Genomic DNA, 21,306 nt, shown 5'->3' with positions numbered 1-21,306 from the left:
CTGACAATAGACATTTAAGTTATTTGTTTCCCTTTAAGTTAATTGCTTCCTTATTTTTTAAAAAAAGGGGCACTTTGGTGACACTAATGAGACAATCTAGTGTCTCCTCATCCTTAGACAAAGGTTAAGCACCTGAATGTTGGACGGATTTCAGATATTTTTAGCTCATTGCAGTACACAATTGCTGCTGGTCATCAGTAGACTATCTCACTAACAGAGAGAGTTTACCATTAGCATGAACGAGCATGCAACTGCATCACTCAGAACTGTATCAAAACAAGGGGTTTTCTTCCAGGGAGGGAGGGAGGGAGGGGGGGAAAGAGGGGGGGGGGGGGGGGGGTGGAGGGAGGGGGGCGGGGGAAATGTGGAATTTACACAAATTTGTGCATTAACCTCATGAGAGAAAGACAAAAAGGTGAGAGGTGCCTCGATTGTCCCCGCACTCACTCAATCAACGGCTGTCAGTTGATCAACTGTGTGTGTGTGTGTGCGCGCGCGCGCGCGCGAGTGTGTCAGGGTGGCAATGTTGTCGAGTACTGCTGTAATAAGGCTCCATGGCAAGGGTTACACACTCTCACAGGCTGGATGGAGGAAGGTAGCGGCAGCTCATTGACGGCGCACTGACTGCAGACGATGGTAAGGCAATTGCTGCAGCGTTTCTGTTAAAAAAAAATCACAGCTGTTGTTTAAATCCACATCAGGTCATCAGGGAGTGGGTGTGACCTAGTTAAGAACTAGTCAGGGTCTACATCACCATCTTTAATATCTGGACTGGGTAAAGTCTGGTCTGAACCAGCGACATGATGGTTAGAGGAGCTGACATTTCCTTGGGTCAAGTACGTAAACAACACAAATAGGAAGGACGACAGTTTGGATGAATAGTTATACAATTAAGGGACAGATTTAGAATTCACTCACAATTCAATTGCTTTATCAAAAGTTAGGGAGTTTTTTTTTAAGAAAGGGGAAGTTCAGTAAAAGCGTACAGAGGAGAGAACAGAAAAGTGATTGCAGCCATATTAAAGATTACTGTGCTCAACCTGCAGAAGGCAATGGCACCACGGGCTGAAATATCCAAAATGTCTTAGACTATCATAGAATCCCTGCAGTATGGAAGCAAGCCATTCGGCCCATCAAGTCACACCACCCCTCCAAGGAGATGCATCCCATCTGGACCCCCCTCCAATGGCTATCCCTACAACACAGCATTGCCCTGAACACTATGAGCAATTTAGCATGGCCAATTCACATAACCTGCACGGCCTTAGATTGTGGGAGGAAACCAGAGCATGTGGAGGTAACCCACTGGGACATAAGGAGCATGGACAAACTCCACACAATCACCTGAGAGTGGAATCGAGCCTGGGTCCCTGGTGCTGTGAGGCAGCAGAGCTAACCACTGAGCCACCGTGTCACCCACGTCCCAGGGGCATTTCCTGTGTTTCCCCCACCCCCTCCGGTTTATCAGCGATTTAAGTTTATTGAAAGCTCAGGTGTGTTTTGATGAAGGACACATTGCACTGGCCTGACTCGGGGTGCTCAAACTGAAAGCTCCAGCATCCTCATTAAAAAGTACAATTATTCCCCCACCATCCAACTCTGAATCCTTATATTAAAGCATTATATAAGTTAGGGCACTGAGCCACGTAAAAGGGGCATTTCAAGGGCAAGTTGGGATGTGTAATAATGCTGGCCCAGCAACACCCAGGTCCCCAAATAAGTGACTAAACAAAAAAAAACTATTAGGACAATCACCCAACCACTTCATTGAAGAGAAATGTTTAAAGGAGCAACTGAAAAAAATGAGGAAACAACAAGGTAGTGAGACCGGGAGGGGTTCCAGAACTTGTGACCTTGGTAACTGAAGGCAAGCACTAAAAACACGATCCAGGATGTAGAAGAGGCCAGAGAGGAAATGACAGAACGGGAAACAGGGCTAGGTCACAAGGGGGGAATCTAAAGTCAAGGGTGAAAGCTTTTACAAATCAGGATATTACCGCATCAAGCAGTCACTGTCAGTTAGTGAGCACACAGGTACAGGGAAAAAGGACCTGGGGAGATTTCAAATGCAGGCAGCAGTGGTTTGGACATGATAATGAAGAATCTACCTTCTCCCTGGTTACTGAGGCTTCCTCTTGGCAGAGTTTGCAAATTGTATTCTGCTTTTCCAGTACTGACCAGTCAGGTTCCTGTGAGACACAATGTAGGACAGTTATAAAAACCAGCCTCTTAGGAAAATGTACAAAACTGCAAGGATTGTAACACAAAAAAAAATTGCTAACCTTTTCTGCTTCTGTCACTGTGTGTGTGCTTGACCTGAAAACACATTAAAGATGATTTGCATTCAGTTACAATTTTCGCAATCTATCGATTATTGAGCTCATTATGTAAAGAAAGTTTACAGCCCTGTGGTGAGTTGGCAAGGGGGAAACAGAGGTGGGAGGGTGGGGTGGGGTGGGGTGGGGCAGGGCAGGGGAGAGAGATTCTCAGGAGGGGCAGAGACACAGACAGACACAGAGGGATAGAGACAGGCAGAGGAGCGAAGATTACTTATTTCTTTACAGTCTTGTAGGGGAATTGACATAGGATGAAAAAATGAGGAGAAAATTAAATTTACTTTTGTGGTAATGAGAGTTCTCTTAGAAGCTGGACACAGAAGTGATGGCCTAGCTGTATTAACACTGGATTGTTAGTCCAGGGGACCAGACAGTGCCCTGGGGATCCAGGTTTGAATCCCACCGCAGTAGGTGGTAGAATTTGAATTTAATAAAATATCAGGAATTAAGGATCTAATGATGACCACAAATACATTGTTGATTGTCAGATAAACCCATCTGGTTCACTCATGTCCTTCAGGGAAGGAAACTGCCATCTGTACCTGGTCTGGCCTACAAGTGACCTCTAGACCCAGAGCTATGAGGTTAACTCTTACCTGCCCTCTGGGTAATTAGGGATGGGAAGTAAATGCTGACTTAGCCAGCGATGCCCATGTCCCACAAATGAGTAAAAAAGGCAAAGAGGAAATTCCATCTGGAACATTTCACCTCCCTCACTTTCAGAACTAGTCCTCATTTTTACATGTGGATTGAATTTTGATAAAAATAATTAAGATATGTTGAATTGATTTTTGACCATTGGTTCAGACTGATGAATGCTTTCAGTCTGGATGGTGTTAGTAAGACAGTTAAAGAAGGAGTCTAGATTAGAGTGGTGCTGGAAAAGCACAGCAGGTTGGGCAGCATCCGAGGAGCAGGAAAATCCGAAGTTTCGGGCAAAAGCCCTTCATCAGGAATGCGATTTTCCTGCTCCTTGAATGCTGCCTGACCTGCTGTGCTTTTCCAGCACCACTCTAATCTAGACTCTGGTTTCCAGCATGTGCAGTCATTGTTTTTACCTAGTTATAGAAGGAGCTGCTCACAGTGGGGATTCTGTTCCCAATGCTGTTCAATTCCTCAAACACCTTCCTCTACAAAACCTATTATCATTGCATGACAGTCAACCATTCTGCAACATAGAAATAAACACCTCCACACTTTTTATAAACACAACATAGTGTATGTCAGAATACCTCCTGCGTCGGTGCACTCCATTTGAAGGTTTATTCTTTCCTACTTCCTGGAGTCTCTTGTTTGCTTCCCGAAGTTGTTCCAATTCCTGCCATAAACAAATGGTCAACAAAACAAAACATTCGACTGGGGAATAAACAAAAGCCGTTTGCAAACGCAGCAATGATACAGGAATTTTTTTTAAAAAAAACTTCACTCATTGGACCTGGGCGTCACTGACTGGGCCAGTATTTATTCCCCGTCCCTAGTTGCCCCCTAAGAAGGTGGGGGGGGGGTGACCTACCTTCTTGAACCGCTGCAGTTCATGTGCTGTAGGTAGACGCACAATGCCCTTAGGGAGAGAATTCCAGGACTTTGAGCCAGCGACACTGAAGGAACAGCGATATATTTCCATATCAGGATGGTGAGTGGCTTGGATGGCTATTTGCAGGGGGTGGCATTCCCATGTATCTGCTGCCCTTGTCCTTCTTGATGGAAGTGGTCATGGGTGCTGTCTAAGGAACTTTGGTGAATTTCTGGAGTACATCTTGTAGATGGTACAACAATTCAGTTTCTTGTCAAAGATAACCCCCAGAAAAGTTATTTGCCACGAGACAAGCCCAGCTTTGATACTGTCTGGATCTGTTGCATTCAAACCTGGACTGCTTGGATATAGGAATGTCAATCCTGCTGATCCCACCTGGTCAATAAAGGTGACAGATGCAGTTCGAGTGTTCAGGTACTGGCCTGGCCAGATAATGGGCAGGTTGAAACTCTACTTAATATTCATCTTTAGAGTTTTACAGCATTTCAGAACTCAGTAATGCTTTTCACTCAATTTACACCCCAACTGGTAACTGACACTTGCTTGAGAGTGCAGTTTCCACACTTTCCTGTGAAGCAGCACCATCTAGGAGAAGGCCAGCCACTCACTGGAGTCAATGTGCACTCCCTCCAATACTGCTGTCCCTCTCAGTAGTGACAATGAGGTCCACACTACAGCAGCTCCACCATCACCACCATAACGTTCACAGCATCAATCACTCGAACCACAGCTTGTCCTTTCATGTGGCACTTGTATTGATACCAACATAGAATCCCCAAGATGTGGAAGCAGACCATCTGGCCCATCATGTCCACAACGACTCCTCGAAGAGCATCCCTCCAACCCTATCCCTGCATTTCCCAAGGCTAATCCACCAAGCCTGCACATCTTTGGACCATGGGAGGAAACCGGAGCATCTTGAATATAATCACATTCCAACAAGACTGTTTCAAACAGCAGGCAGCACCAAGGTGTACAGAGAAATACTGAACCTTTGGTGACCAGTTTGAATCAGAAAATTAAGGCTGAAGGACAGTACTAAAGAGGTGGAGTGGAGAGGTTTTTGAGGGAATGCCACAGCATTGGAAAAGGTCATGAGGTGTTACCTGCCAGAACTGAACATTCTGAATGTAAGATTGCTCGCTGAGCTGGAAGGTTCATTTTCAGACGTTTCGTCACCATACTAGATAACACCTTCAGTGAGCCTCAGGTGAAATACTGGTGGTATGGCCCGCTTTATTTGTGTTTAGTTTCCTTGGGTAGGTGATGTCATTTCCTGTGATGTCTTTCCTGTTCTTTTTTCTCAGGGGTGGTAAATTTAATGACCCTAAGAGAAACAACAGGAAATGACATCACCAATCCAAGGAAATCTACACACAAATAACATGCGGGCCATACCACTGGTGCTTCACTGAAGATGTTACCTAGTAGGGTGACAAAACGTCCGAAAACGAATCTCCCAGCTCAGCAAGCAAACCTACATCCAGAACCTCAACCTGAGCTACAAACCTTCTCAAAGTTCGCTAAAACTGAAAATTCATTCTGCTCCTATTAACATTTGAGCCCAATTCAATGTCTTTATTGATCGTTTACCTTCTGCATATTGGCCATTTGTTGCAGATTTCTCTTGACTTGTTCTACATCGTTATCACAAATGGAATCATTGTGTAAACCTGATCTCTGCTCCTTCAAACAAGTTTCCAACTGGGAACTGTAGAAAGAAAGAATGCAATCAGACTGAGTGATGGAGAAACCATTTCAATGGTTTAGTTTGACAACAATAATTTCACAAAGGGGTTCCAGCTTTGAGTTGGCATGAGACCCAGAGCTAACAAAAAAATAGCAGCACGGGGACAAGTGAAAACAGCAAACCAACTGGACAAGTTTCCAAATTAGATTTCCATCCAAAAGTAGTAACTGGAATGTTATCCTTCATCTCAAAGTCTGGAATGACACTCAAACTTTCATCAAATCCCATCCTGCAGGAACACTGTTCAGTTGTGAGCTCTGACCTGGGGTTAAATGCAGATTCAAAGATATTGGAGTAAAAGGGTTACACTACGATAATGAATCGCTCAATGCCTTTATCTGCCAATCGATCACCCAGATCGATCCCAGGGATAGAGGGACTGTCTTATGGAGGAGAGGTTGAGCCTGTACTAAGAGTTTATAAGAAGAGGCAACTTTATTGAAATATACAACATTCTTAGGGGACTTGACAGGGGAGACGTGGACAGCTTGCTTCCCCCCCCCCCTTGTTGGAGAGTGTAGGACCAGAGGGTATCATCTCAGACTAAGGGGTCACCCATTTAAGACAGAGATGAGGAGGAATGTCTTCTCCCCAAGGAGAGTGAATCGATGGAATTCTTGACTGCACTGGGCTGTCGAAGCTGGGTCATTATGTACATTCAAGGTGGAGATTTTTAATCAGGAAAGGAATCAAAAATTATAGGGGGCGGGGGAGAAGAGAGAGGCAGGAAAGTGGAGTTGATGATCAGATCAGCCATGTTCCCATTCATGGTGCAGCAGACTCAATGGGCCAAATGGCCTATTCCTGCTCCTATGTTCTTTGGTGTCATTTCCAACAGAGTGGTGGAATTCAGAAAAAAGTTATGTTAGGGTTTGGATGGAAGGTCATTGATCTGAAACAATAACTGTGTTTCTCTCTCCACAGACACTGCCAGAGCTGCTCTTTCCAACATTTTCTGTTCCTTCATCCTTTTAAAAAAAAAAGGCAACTCAGGGTGATATCAGAAAGCACAAATTGTTTTTGGTGAATGAGACAGGAACAAGAATGCGTACAGTGTGGAAACAGGCCATTTGGCCCAAGTCCACACTGACTCTCTGAAGAGCATCCCACCCACACCCATCTTATCCCTGCATTTCCTATGGCTAACCTACCTAACCTACACATCCCTGGACACTATGGGGTAAGCTAGCATGGCCAATCCACCCCGGCCTGCACATCTCTGGACTGTGGGAGGAAACCAGAGCATGTCATAGAAACCCACACAGAAACGGAGAGTGTGTGGACACTTCTTCACAAAGTGGGGATAATAAACACTGACCCTTCACCCTCTTCCCCAAAATCCACCAGGTCGGGGATGGGTGGGGCATCAACACAAAATTTCACATCGATTGATTTTTTTGTTCGTTGGAAGAGCTGCAGATGGGAGACCTGCAGATGACACTAACATAACGGATCAGTCACAAATCTCAGGTGAATGCTGGACCATGTTAAATGGACTGAATGGTCTCAGCTCAGTTGGACTGACACAGTGACTGGTGGGCAGGGTCACGGAGACATCACGGACAGGGACCCACAGAAAAAGGACCCCCAACAATCAAATAAACAGAATGGGATAGGGACACCAGAGTGGACAGGAGAAGGAAGAGGGCAGACATGGTTCTAGGGGACTATTCAGTAGCTTAGGGTGGGGAACACTCCCATGTTTTCTCTGTGAGACACTCCTGACCCAAAGAAACCACAATAAACACATTTTATAAAATCACCCACAATCCCCATGTGCGCACCCCCACTGTATCAGGCAGTTCAGGGTACTGGAGACAGCAACACCATTAAAGATCAAAAGCATCAACATCTAAATATCACCATCTGTTTTCAATTGTATCCAGACCCTCACCTGCATGGTGTTAGATACATGCCCGTTGTGTGGAGTTGTGTTTTTAAAAAGGGGTCTTTTCTCTCGTTCAGAGGTGACCAGGTTAGGGTGACACAGTTAAAGAGATTAAAACTATCGCCAGGTTCAATAGGGAGAGGCGGGAAAGATATTTCCACTACAGAGGATATCCAAGTGTTAAAAATAAGAGACAGCCACTCATCAATCTAACTGATCAGGAGAGATTTTCTTTACCCAGAGCGTGGGGAGAATGTGGAGCTTACGCTGATAAGGACTTGTGGGGAGAATCGTGTTAATATGTTTCAGGCAAACACATCAGGGGGCATGGAATCAAACAACAGATCTCTGAAAGTTGCCACCCAGGTAAATAGTGCAGTGAAGAAGGCATATGGCGTACTGGCTTTTATTGGTAGAGGAATTGAGTTCCGGAGTCCTGAGGTCATGCTGCAGTTGTATAAGACTCTGGTGCGGCCGCATCTGGAATATTGTGTACAGTTTTGGTCGCCATACTATAGGAAGGATGTGGAGGTACTGGAACGGGTGCAGAGGAAGTTTACCAGGATGTTGCCTGGTATGGTAGGAAGATCCTATGAGGAAAGGCTGAGGCACTTGGGGTTGTTTTCATTGGAGAAAAGAAGGTTTAGGGGTGACTTGATAGAGGTGTACAAGATGATTAGGGGGTTAGATAGGGTTGACAGTGAGAACCTTTTTCCATGTATGGAGTCAGCTATGACAAGGGGGCATAGCTTTAAATTAAGGGGGGGTAGATATAGGACTGATGTTAGGGGCAGGTTCTTCACTCAGCGAGTCGTAAGTTCATGGAATGCCCTGCCAGTAGCAGTGGTGGACTCTCCCTCTTTATGGGTATTTAAGCGGGCACTGGATAGGTATATGGAGGATAGTGGGTTAGTGTAGGTTAGGTGGGCTTTGATCGGCGCAACATCGAGGGCCGAAGGGCCTGTACTGCGCTGTATTCTTCTATGTTCTATTAAACAGCGTGGGATTGATTCAGCTATAACTGCAATTTGAAATACATTCTTTTCTAATCTTACACTGGTGAAAAAACATCCAATCTGCTCCTAACTGATTGCTTTTAATTAAGCAAAGTAAATACCTGAAAATAAAAGTGATACTTCCTATTGAAATATAATCAGTTTGAATGAAGACATTTCAACTTAGAGTCATACATTTGTACAGCACAAACAGATCCATCAGTCCAACCCGTCCATGCCGACCAGATATCCTAAATTAATCTAGTCCCATTTGCCAGCACTTGGCCCATATCCTTCTAAACCCTTCCTATTCATATGTCCATCCAGATGCCTTTTAAATGTTGTAATTGTACCAGCCTCCACTACTTCCTCTGGCAGCTCATTCCACACTCGCACCACCCTCTGTGTGAAAACGGTGCACTGCATACTGTTTGCATTAAACCAGAATCCTAATTTCTATCCACTGTTGGTATTCAACTGTTCTAGACGTCTCCAAACATTATCATTGCAGCCTGCTTAATCAACACTGGCGTCTATTACAGATTCAAAACGAGAGTTATACAGGACTCAAAACATTCATTCCTTTTCTCTCTCCACCGATGCTGCCAGACCTGCTGAGTTTCTCCAGCAATTTCTGCTTTTGTTTCAGATTTCTAGCATCAACAGTATTTTGCTTTTATTTGTCATTTTTTTTGCTTCACTTTGGGGGCAGTTATCTACTAGACGAGGTCCATGCTGTTGGTTATAATTCTCCCATCAGACTGTATCCCTGCCCATCTAGCTTTCTGCCCATTCAGCCCACTGCCTCTACATCCCACAGTCTGCCCTCAGTATTTATCCAATTCCCTGCTAAAGGTCTTTACTGAATTGGTTTCCAGTGTCCAATTGACTCCGGTGGATAGTTAGCTCATTCTTATTACGCCTCTGTTGATTTTGCCAATTATCGTAATCTTTGGTCTCTGCTTACCAACACTTCAGCCATTAGAAACTGTTCCTCTTTCGTTACTTACCTAAACCCTCAAACAAACCTCTGTCAAAGGAACTTCTTTAGTCTGAACATATAACCATGATCCTCCAACCCTGGCATAATTCTCGCAAAACCGCATGCTTCTTCCTACATACTTTCAGTCAATTCATCCCAATCCTTTGCAGTGGTGTATTTCCTTCCAGTTCCACTATCTTGTCTCTGCTTTCTTAACGGCACTGACTGGGTCACAATTCTGATTGGTGACCAATTCCATTAATGACAGACTGTGACAATAATTTGTCTTAAACAGACACTGGACTACAGTTCATTCTACTGGTGGATTCTGTTACTGGAGAATTTAGCTTCCTTTCCAGCTTTTGTACTGCTCTGTTGGATATTTGGATACATTTGGACTACAGAAGGTTGCTCATTCTCTCCCATTGCCAATGCAGTAAGAGACTGTGTGATCCGTGGAGTATGCACTGACTCTCCGAAGAACAACCCCCGATAACCCTACATTTCCCGTGGCTAATCCACCAAGCCTGCACATCCCTGCACACCTCAGCACAATTTAGCACGCTCAATCCACCCTAACCTGTAAGAAAACTAAACCTTACCTTAGGAGCAAGTTTAAAATTAGCTTAACTCCTTAGGAGGGGAAGCAGATTGGAGACTTTGGGGGTGTTTCATAAAAGAGAAGGTATGACAGCCTGGCTTGTCACCTGGGAACCACATCTGCAAAGATCTGTTTGTAACCGGTCCACCCCATTCTACAGGTCCCCCTTGATGTTAGGGGTTGAGAGTTCAACTTCATTCTCACTCAAACATTCCCAACTCTTCTGAAGTAATTGCTGGACCATTATGTGGCACTAACAGCTCTTACAACCCAAAAACTATCAACCCACCTCTCAAAACCTCAACACAAGGCACTTCTGGTCCGGGGCAACGATTGAAACATGTATCCAAAACGAAAGGAACTGTGAGTGGATCATTTCTCAATCTTAAGAAACATTCACAACTTCTCACCAACTCTTCCACCTTTTCATACCAAGCTAACTTCTTGCCATACTGCTTCATACTAGATTCACACACAGTCTATCACCATGTGCTCTTTACAAAGTTCCTCCAACAACCTTTCATGAATCTTTGCAGAATTATCGGAGATATGATGGGATAGTTTAATGTCATTGCACTTGTAATTTTATGAGGAGGAGAAAGTGAGGACTGCAGATGTTGGAGATCAGAGCTGAAAATGTGTTGCTGGAAAAGTGCAGCAGGTCAGGCAGCATCCAAGGAGCAGGAGAATCCACGTTTCGGGCATGAGCCCTTCTTCAGGAATCTCCTCCTGAAGAAGGGCTCATGCCCGAAACGTCGATTCTCCTGCTCCTTGGATGCTGCCTGACCTGCTGCACTTTTCCAGTAACACATTTTCAGCGCTAATTTTATGAGGACATTGGTTTAAATAGCACCACTGCAGAAATTTGAACTTTTTTTTTAAAAAATGGTCTAATGGTGACTACTGTCAATTGTTATAATGGAAAACCTGATGAAGGGGCAGCGCTCTGAAAGCCAGTGCTTCCAAATAAACCTGTTGGGCCAGAACCTGGTGTTGTGTGGTTTTTAAACTTTGTCCACCCCAGTCCAACACTAACTCCTCCACATCACATTTCATTAATGTCCTTTAGGGAAGGCAATCAGGCTCCCTTACCTGGTCTGGCCTATATGGGACTCAGAGCCACTGCAATGTGGTTAGTTAACATAAGGGGAATTAGGGACAGGCAACACATGCTGGCCCAGCCAACGGTACCCACATCTCAAACAAATAATTTAAACACTGACACCATTCATTTGCGTCTCACATTTCCCATCATTATTACAATCTGCAGACCAGCGTTTTTAGGAACATTATTGGTCACTTTATTGAGCAGCACATCTTTGGGTGTTTCAATCCACTTCCTGGACATGCACAGACATGTCACTCATTTACCGAGAATAACTCACAGCTAAACCAGTGACTCGAAACAAATCACTCAACAGGAAACCGCAAATGAATGTCCACATTTGTGGGATGTGCCGATTTAAGATATTCAATTTCATATTGAGGGGCTGTCAAAGTTCAACACCCATCTTTGAAACTCTGCTGCCACAGGCTGGGAGAGTGGGCAAAGAAGTCACCGTGCCACTGGGCGGCCGGCTAACGCCGAGGTTCAGTGGGCAGTTAGGAAGGTAAGTGCAAAATTAGCATTCATTTCGAGAGGGTTAGAATACAAGAGCAGAGACTCTGTGAGGACCTGTTCATTTGGAATATTGAGCAGGTTTGGTCCCTATATTTGAAGGAGGATGTCCTGGCCTTGTGCGGGGGGTCCAAAGGATGTCCTGACTTTGGGTGGGGGTCCAGATGAGATTTACAAGAATGATCCCAGGAAGCAAGGGGCACATGAGGAGTGGTCGAGGTCTCTGGGTCTGTAATCTATGGAGTCTAGAAGGGTCAGAAGGGGGTTTTGATTAAAACGTACAGAATACTGAGACACCTGCAATATAGAGTGGATGCGGAGAAAAATGTTTCCAGTCGGAGAGACTAGGACCTGAGGGCACAGCCTCAGAGCAAAGGGACAACCCTTTAGAACTGAGATGAGGAGGAATTTCTTCAGCCAGAGGCTGGGGGATCTGTGGGATTCATTGCTTCAGAGGCCAAGTCACTGAGTGTGTTTAAGACAGGAAGAGATAGATTCTTGATTAGTGAGTGGATCAAGGGATACAGGGAGAAGGCAGGAGAATGGGGTTCAAAAACATAGCCGTGATTGAATGGTGAAGATTTGATGGGCCAAATGGTCTAAATTTGCTCCTTTGTCTTATGGCCTGTGGACTCAGTAGGAGTTTGGGGTGGTCTGTGGACAAAATGAACTTCCTACAAATCAAGTCTTTGTGGAACTAACACTCTGATTAATTGCTAATGTCTCTTTCTCAACTGGAGTAATTTTACCTGGATCACTTTCTACTTAAACAACACCCACAAATGAATGGAGTGGACATCAATGCTGTCTCACGTCGAGTTTGCCAATATTTAAATTGTTTGTTTGGGATGTGGGTATCGCTGGCTGGGCTGGCATTTATTGCCAGTTTTAGAAATGGCACTTGAAGTCTTTGTGATGTAAGCACATTACAGCCAACACGTTGCTAAAAGTTTGCACTTTACAAACCCCAATTCGTCAATCACATTATAGCAAATTCAGGTTAACAGAATGTGCATTATCACAGAACGACCTGTACTATACACCTCCCCAAAACAGACAGCATTTGACAAAAAGGTCAGACCTTGCAGTCTAGAAACCATTTAGGACTGAGCTAAGGGGCAATGTCTTTGCTCAAAATTATTATTTGGATTTCTCTAACCCGATCTGATACAAATGCTCAGAGTCTATTCCAGATGGAGGACAGTACAGCTTTGGAGGGAACGAAAGGAATGATGGAATCTGGGGGGTGAATCTGAAGTATACTGGCCAACATCTCTCCTTGGATGGCAAGAGCCAGAGCCAACGTAGCCAACTCCAGACCAAAATTCTTGTTTTCTTTGAACATTCAATGGATAAAGCAAACCAGATTATCCACATCAAAGCTCCAGTTTGCAGTGAACAGCCATTTCACCCTCCCCTGTCCCCCCACAAGTCGACAGTGTGGTCAGGGGTTCACCTACCGTTGCTTTGTGAGTTGTTCTACTTCGTTCTGGAGACTGATGATCTTCTCCCCAAACTCCTGCTTGAAGAGATAATTGGCTTCCTCAGCCAACTGCCAGTTGTGTTGTGTCTGTTGCAATCTGGGATTTGAATCGGATGAGGTTGTGGTAAAACAAAAGAAAGAGAGAGAGAGAGAGAGAGGAGATGTGGTGGATGCAGCGGGTGAAGGGGTGGGAATAGATCAAATTTAAAAACAAAAACAAAAAAAAAACAACTCAATGATGGTTAGAAACAACGAAAAAGAAACACACTGGCAATCTCGACAAAGGAAAGGGGTTCCAGACAGTGAGAAGGTTTCTTTCAATGTGTTTATTTGGATCTATTACTACACAGTTCACAATAATGATGGTTAATTAACAAAACAGGTCTTTGTCGACATTATTTTGCCCCCAGCAAAAACACATCTTGCACCAGAATTAACTCCAGTGCAACTGCCAACAGATCATCATTAACACAATCGATCTAGGCATGTTTAAATAAAAAATAATTCTGGACAGGATTGTGCAAAAGCTGATATTGGTTGCACGATTAAGTCCTGCATTATCTAATTTGTTGAAAATTGATTTATCTCTGAAAGCAACCATTTAGTCCCACACAAGTCACAATTAATTCCACATATGCTACTTAATTCTGGATCCTCTAAGGTTAAGTTAAAATCCAGTTGTGTTTTGGCATCAGCCCACTGTAAGTTTACTTTAAACAGGAGGTCCTGTTGAAACACCTGGGAATGTGTACTAGTAAGGTCACAGATTATTCAAGAGCGCAACAACTGGCAGAACAGGATCAAGGGGCTGAATGGCCTCTTCATGCGTCTCACACAATGGTTTCAGCACCTGATCCCTTTCAACAGAATTTACCCAAAATGGGGTTTGGCCAAATTGGATTGTCCAGTTGAAGTCCAAAAGGCATTACAACGTGTGGCAGCTTTCATTTGCAAATAATCGCATCCCAAATTATTAGAGTGAAATCTTATCATCATCATCACACTATTTCATGTTGCAGAATTTGGAATTGAAAAATTGTCAGTGTGTTTGTCTAAAGTTATGAAACTGAGATTCTCTGAGCTTAAAGCATGAAGTGAAAACATGGGAACTGCTGTGTCCAATGTATCATTTCTCAACACCTCTGTCGTGTATCATCAAAGCCCTGCATTTCCATTTAACCTGATCCTACTCTCGGTCGCCATCATCCCTCAAGCTGTTTGTATTTTTTTATAAAAATACTTTCTGAACAATCCCACCCATTTAATCAGTGCTGGCATTATTAGATGGCATTCCTAATCTACGAGCAATCCCCACTTTACCAAACAGAACACAAGTATAGTTGGTCATGCTGCACCTCCTTTATTGCTTTCCATAAGACATAGGAGTGGAAGGCAGGCCATTTGGCCCATCGAGTCCACTCCGCTAATCATCATCATGCAATCTCCTCATGCAATGAAAGTGCCCTCAATAAATTTGACTCCAGCACGCCTCAGAAAAACACTTGCTCAACTCGTGACCTTGCAAAACCAATATTCCTGATATTTCCGATGGGCGCCATCCAGCGATAAAGAGAAACCAAAAGCTGAGCAGAATTGGTCAGGGACAAACCAGGAAGAGTGAACTTGTGGGTTGATCTGTGAAGCCCAGATCCATCAAACCCAATCGGTTTCAAACTCTAAACTCGGTCTTGCTCTGCTAGAGCCAGAGGGGTTATCACTGCATCGAGTGCAGTACTCTGCAGCCTGGAGGTTATCCCAGTTGGCAGTCACTCCATACACTAAACTGGTCAAATGGATCTTTTTTAATGAAACACTTCAGGTCAAACTATAATGTAGGGAGACAGCGAAGATGTGTGTGAGATAATAAGGCAAATCCACTATGCAAACTTAAATAGCGAAGATTATAAATTTTAAGTTCTGCAACGTATCAACTTAGACAAGCTCAATCAACAGCGACTCAATTGCACTCGAACCTGTGCCCCAAGTTAAAACAACAACTACTTTGAAAGGGGATCTCTGCTGCCAGTGGTCAATGACTCCCAAGAGTATCGCACCATTCACAGAGCAGTAACAAAACCAGGCCAGGGAAATGGTGGCTATAAAAGGGCTGCCAGTGAAACATGAAGTACTCAAATACTATCATAAACATCTCTCTGTATTTGTTTTTAAATTGGGGAAAAAGAAATGCTGCACTTCAAACTGTAACCACAACTTTGAAAAAAAAAGGTTTTCTCTTCTGTTGCCGGGCTAGTAGAATGTCTTCTCCTCTCGGTGCCTAGTGTCTCTGTACCAGCTTTCCTGCTGCAGTGTTTAGATTCCTAGCTTGCTTCATCAAATCATTTTCACTTTTTTTGAGACAGGGCAAAAAGGGAAGGTGGTAGGTGAGAGAGATTGCAAAAACAATAAAAAAAACAATAGGGAAGATGAAACAAAAATAAGGAGAAAGAAAGAGAAACACAGTAAACAGAACTTCCATGAACAAATGTTCAGGTTAAATTCGTCTTTTGAGCTAAGCACTTGCGTCTTAAAAATCAGTTTCAACACACTCATCACCCCCGAGATTGTACAGGTACAAACATTGCTTTGGAAATGCTGGTGTGCAGGGCACTATCCCCATCAGGTCCACGTGGCCCCCTTCCAGCCATCTCTCTCATACAGAAGGCAGGGAAGAGTGTTGAGTGGGGGGTCTGGGGAGGAACAACAGGATGGAGTCTGCAGCAAGGGGAAATTACTTTAATTATATAGTGCCCTCACCTCTGGGTGCAAGCAGCCTCTCCGAATCACTGGCTGGAGCGGTGAGGATTGATTGGGAGAAATGATCCACTCACTGGTTTTTTTTCACACAAGACATAACTCCCCTCCACCAGCTGCTTCTTACTGAAGGAAGGGGCCTGCCATTGTATCGCAGAATCCCTCCAGTGTGGAAGCAGGCCACTCAGTCCATCGAGTTGACGCTGACCCTGAGAAGAGCACCCCACCCACATCCAGCCTCTACCCTATCCCTGCAACCCTGCATTTCCCGTGGCCATTCCACCTTAGTACAAACTCCATACAGTGGTCCCAAGACTGGAATCAAACCTGAATCCCTGGCACCGTGAGGCAGCAGTGCTAACCACTGAGCCTCTGTACCATAACTGGTGTCAGTGATTGTAGTTCATACAGACTCCTTTTTCTTAAAAGGAAAATCAATAGACTATGCACAGCACTGTTGAAGCGGTTGTTTGTTCAGTGAATTAAATGGATCTCTGTAAACTGTTCTGAGGAAGGATCACTCAACCCAAATTATTAACTTTGATTTCTCTCCACAGATGCTGTCATGCCCATTGAGCTTTTCCAACAATTTCTGGTTGTTTCTTGGAGTAAACTGGCCTTGCCCCTGCGAGTGCTGACCCCCTTCCACCTCCAACCCACACTGTCCCAGAGTTTGACATTCTCAGAGGCTGGTGTGTACATTCTGCACACTGTCTCTGCAACAGGTGGCGGTGTTTGAATAAAAGGACAAGTTGAAATGTCCAACCATCCAAATCGAGTGCGCAGGGAGGGGGAACCATCTTCAACAAACAGTGCCTCCTGCCCCATCACTCATACTTCGTAACTAAACCACTAGAGGGGAACAATTGAGGCAGAGGCAAGCAGCAACCCTGGGGACTGTATCAGAGGAGAAAGCTTCCAGACATCAGACGCGATGCTGATCGAATTTCACTCGAGCAGCATTTCTGACAGATTCAGGCAAACGCCCAGCGTCAGGTTTGTTTATAGCTGACACAAAGAGAAAGTGCAGCGGACTGTGCACAGGACAGAGACAGAGACAGAGACAGAGACAGAGACAGAGACAGAGACAGAGAGCGTGAGAGGCGACACACAAGAGTGAGGGGGGGGGGTGGAAGTGAACACAGTGGGGGGTGGCAAGAGTGCGAGATGGATAGGGCGAACGAGCAATGCAGGTTACAGAGTACAATTTACTGGGAGAACAATGGAGTGAGATGAACCCAACAGCTCTTTCACAGAGTCAGTGCAGACAGAAGGGCCTCCATGAGAGCTATCTAAAACAATGGAGAGATCCAGATTGGAATCTGGAAATAGAACTCTCAAATAGCATTCTATTTATTTAAAAATTGGGAAAAATTAATTGAACAAAGGTGTTGAGTCTGTCGAAGAGACAACTATTAGATGTAGTTTGCTCGCTGAGCTGGAAGGTTCATTTCCAGACGTTTCGTCACCCTACTAGGTAACATCTTCAGTGGGCCTCCTGAAAACAAACCTTCCAGCTCAGCGAGCAAATCTACATCCAGAACCTCACCCTGAGCTACAAACCTTCTCAAAACTTGCAGAGACAACTGCTATTTATCTCGGATCGATCTACTCAGTGCACAGCGTTGAACTTTGTTACAGCTCTCCCAGGCCCTTGTCCAGCTCGTGAAGGTGGGTCACTGTCTGGGACATGACAGAGTAGTGGGGCAGATGTGAGGGGATAGAGAGAGCACCGTGAAGATTCACCAGACTGATTCCTGGGACGGCAGGACTGAGAGGAAGGGAGGCCTGCAGATGCCGGAGACCAGAGTCCAAGAGTTTGGTGCTGGAAAAGCACAGCAGGTCAGGCAGCATCTGAGGAGCAGGAGAATCGACATTTCAAGCATAAGCTCTTCATCAGGAATGAGGGGATGGCCCCAAGGGGGCAGAGAGATAAATGGGAGGGGGGGGGGGGGGGGGGTGGGACTTGGGTAAGGTACCTGGGAATGTGATAGGTAGAGGGAGGTGGGGGTGAAAGTGATAGGTCAGAGGGGAGAGTGGAGCAGATAGGTGGGAAGGAAGATGGACAGGTGGGACAGTTCAAGAGGGCGGTGCTGAGTTGGAGGGTTGGATGTTGGATCTGGGACGAGGTGGGGGTCAGGGAGATAAGGAAACTAGTGAAATCCACATTAGATCGACATTCTATCACATCCCCAGCTACATTCCCCACAGTCCTACTCGTCTCCCATATGTCTCTCAGCCCCCTTGGATCACCCCATCATTCCTGATGAACAGCTTATGCTCGAAATGTCAATTCTCCTTATCTTGGGATGCTGCCTGACCAGCTGTGCTGTTCCAGCACCACACTTTTTGACAGAGGACTGAGGTATGAAGACAGACTGGATCAGTCAGGACTGTATCTGCTGGAGCTTGGAAGACCGTGGGGGGTGGGGGGGTGCAGGTGGAGAGATCTCACAGAAGCCTATAAAATTCCAACAGGTCAAGGCAGAGTAAAGACAGGATGAATGTTGCCAATGATCGCCAGGGTCACAGTGTAAAGGATAACGGGTAGGAATCTCTTCACCCAGAGAGTGGGGAGCATGTGGAATTCTCTGCCATAGAAAGCAGTTGAGGCCATTGAATGTTTTCAGGAAGCAGCTCAATATAGTTCTCAGGGCTAAAGGGATTAAAGGGTATGGGGAGAAAGTGGGAACAGGGGACTGACATGGATGATTGGTCATGATCATATTAAATGGCGGAGCAGGCTTGACGGGCCAAATGGCCTCCTGCTGCTCCTAGTTTCTATAGGGTTCATATTTTTAACATGCACACTCTCTCACACGCACAACTTCACTCCCTCATGGTCTGACCATACTCGGGAGCATACAGCTCACAGCATTCCCACACTGGAATAGGACGATCCAGTTTAGTTCCTTTGACTGAGGTAACGCCAATGACACAATAGGGACAGTGATGCTGGAAATGGGAGTGTCAGCATGGGGCTAGACTGCAACATGCACCAAGGAATGGGGCAAGATACAATCAAAGCCAACATACAGGGGACTGGAGCAGTCACAGGAATCAGAATCCCTCCAATATGGAAGCAGACCATTCAGCCCATTGAGTCCACATTGACCTTCTGGAGAGCATCCAACCCAGCCCCACTCCCTACCCTAACACTGTAAATCCAAATTATCTATCGCTAACCCACCTAGCTTGGACAGCCCTAGACACTATGGGCAATTTAGCATCGTCCATTCACCTAAACTGCACATCTTTTGGACTGTGGGAGGAAACCAGGGCACCCGGAGGAAACCCACACAGACACTGGGAGAATGTCTGTGTGGAATTTGTATGGTTGCTCAAGGGTGGAATTGAACCTGGGTCCCTGGTGCTGTGAGGCAGCAATGGCAGCCACTGAGCCACCGTGCTGGGAGTGAAAGGCAGAGAGAGCCAAACATACCCCAGTATTAAAATCATGCTATGCATTAAACAGCCCACAGGTAACAGGTTTTTAGCTGTGATGGTTATTCCATCCAGGATTATTTACATTTCTATTACTCAGAGGGGGGCCCTCCTCAGTGGAAAATCACCCAAATCCTCCTCTCTTGTATCCCAGCTCTCAGTTCGACATAGGGATATTTGTTGCATCATAAAACAGCACTCTGCTGTTCAGAGTGGGGACAGACATGGATTTCCCAAGTAACCCACAAACCGACCCGTGCCCACACTCGCTGTTCATTTACCTTCGCTCCAGCTGTTTAATTGTGCAGCTCATCTGATTCGCTTTCTCCTCCAAACGAGTAATGATTTCATTCTTCTGTCTAATCACATTATCAGAGCCCTGTGATATTTCAGAAAAGAACCACAATTTGCAAAACAGTTAAATAATGAAACCATGAGAGACCGACCCAAGTCTGTCTGACATGAGTCCCTCAGTGTATTTAGGGAACATATAACCCACAGCTCCCAATACAGAGCATGTTAATCTCAATCCCCCGGGGGTAGGTTCATGTCCCCCACATCCCCAGGCCCCTCTCACTTCCTCTCTTTCAAATTGATGTACTTTGACTCTGTTATTAACACCTCCTGTGGATGTAAACTTCGTCTCTTCTACAACCATTAACACTACCATTATCTACTGTTCCGTCACACCTCGGATCTCGAATCACCCTCAATTCCTGACCCTACTCTAACCCAGCTCATCCCCACCTTTCTCTAAATTCCATCACTTCCCCACCTCTCCCTGCCTGCTCAAAGACATCCTATTGAAAGTAAAATACTCCCGATGTTGGAGATCGGGAATACAAACAGGAAATTCTGGAGAAATCCAGCAGGTCTGGCAGCATTGAGAGTGCAAGAATGCGTGTGAGAGAGCCATAGAGATGTACAGCACAGAAACAGATCCTTTGGTTCAACTCATCCATGCCGATCAGTTATCCTTAACTAATCTAGTCCCATTTGTTAGCATTTGACTCACATCCCTCTAAACCCTTCCTATTCATATACCCATCCAGATGCCTTTTAAATGTTGTAATTGTACCAGCCTCCACCACTTCCTCTGGCAGCTCATTCCATACACGTACCACTCTCTGCCTGAAAATTTTGCTCCTTAGATCCCTTTTATATCTTTCCTCTCTCACCTTAAGGCTATGCCCTCTAGTTCTGGACTCCCCAACCCAGGAAAGAGAGCCTGTCTATTTACCCTGTATATGCCTCTCATGCTAAATCTTTTCTGAACACTGTCCAGTTTAATAATATCCTTCCTATAACCGGATGGCCAGACCTGGACACAGTGTTCCAGAAGAGGCCTCACCAATGTCCTGTACAACCTCAACATGGCATCCCAACTCCTATACTCAAAGGTCTGAGCAATGAAAGCAAGTGCGCCAAATGCCTTCCTAACGATCCTGTCTATGCAAATCTCAAAGAATTATGTACGTTAATCCCAGAAATTGTTGGGAAAACTCAGTAGGTCCGACAGTACCTGAGGAGAGAAATCAGAGTTAACGTTTTGGGTGCAGTGACTGTCCCTCAGAACTAGACTTGGAAACAGACCTGGGTCGCTAGACCTGAAACATTAACTTTGCTTTCTCTCCACGGGTGCTAACAGACATGCTGGGTTTTCCCAGAAATTTGGGATTTTGTTTCTGATCTACAAGGACTGCTTTAAATTTGGAATCTTGTTTGAGCTGCCCAATATTAATTCACTGCACGGTGTGGTGTGACACCGCTAAGGACAGGCAAATGGGTAAATCTTCTTTGGTCACCGCTACCACCAGACGTGGGTGCCATTGTTGAGGCCTTCCTGGTGAAGCCGTTGTGAACTGCTCTTTTGAAAACACAGTGGTGTAGCTGCCTTGTTGAACTGTAACCTGTATTGTAGCTA

At 45.1% G+C, this 21,306-nt stretch overlaps 1 protein-coding gene across 7 annotated transcripts in view; it reads right to left on the bottom strand.

The window, feature by feature from the left end:
• Positions 1–339: 339 nt before the first annotated feature.
• Positions 340–21,306, bottom strand: part of rufy3 (RUN and FYVE domain containing 3) — a 66,453-nt gene continuing 45,486 nt past the window's right edge. For 4 of the 7 annotated variants that reach the window (XM_072583777.1, XM_072583778.1, XM_072583779.1 and 1 more), the window contains 7 exons: positions 19,664–19,761; positions 13,165–13,284; positions 5,464–5,581; positions 3,569–3,654; positions 2,283–2,316; positions 2,109–2,189; positions 340–659 (listed from right to left, as the gene is read on the bottom strand). In XM_072583777.1, the coding sequence (XP_072439878.1) occupies positions 513–659; positions 2,109–2,189; positions 2,283–2,316; positions 3,569–3,654; positions 5,464–5,581; positions 13,165–13,284; positions 19,664–19,761 (684 nt within the window). In that variant the 3' untranslated portion in view covers positions 340–512. Of the gene's footprint in view, positions 660–2,108; positions 2,190–2,282; positions 2,317–3,568; positions 3,655–5,463; positions 5,582–13,164; positions 13,285–13,494; positions 15,533–19,663; positions 19,762–21,306 lie in introns of those variants that run through there. The other 3 variants (XM_072583782.1, XM_072583783.1, XM_072583784.1) reach the window with 1 other exon arrangement.

Source organism: Chiloscyllium punctatum, chromosome 14 (assembly GCF_047496795.1).
Source record: "Chiloscyllium punctatum isolate Juve2018m chromosome 14, sChiPun1.3, whole genome shotgun sequence".
NCBI lineage: Eukaryota > Metazoa > Chordata > Chondrichthyes > Orectolobiformes > Hemiscylliidae > Chiloscyllium > Chiloscyllium punctatum.
This window is presented reverse-complemented; position numbering and strand designations above follow the sequence as displayed.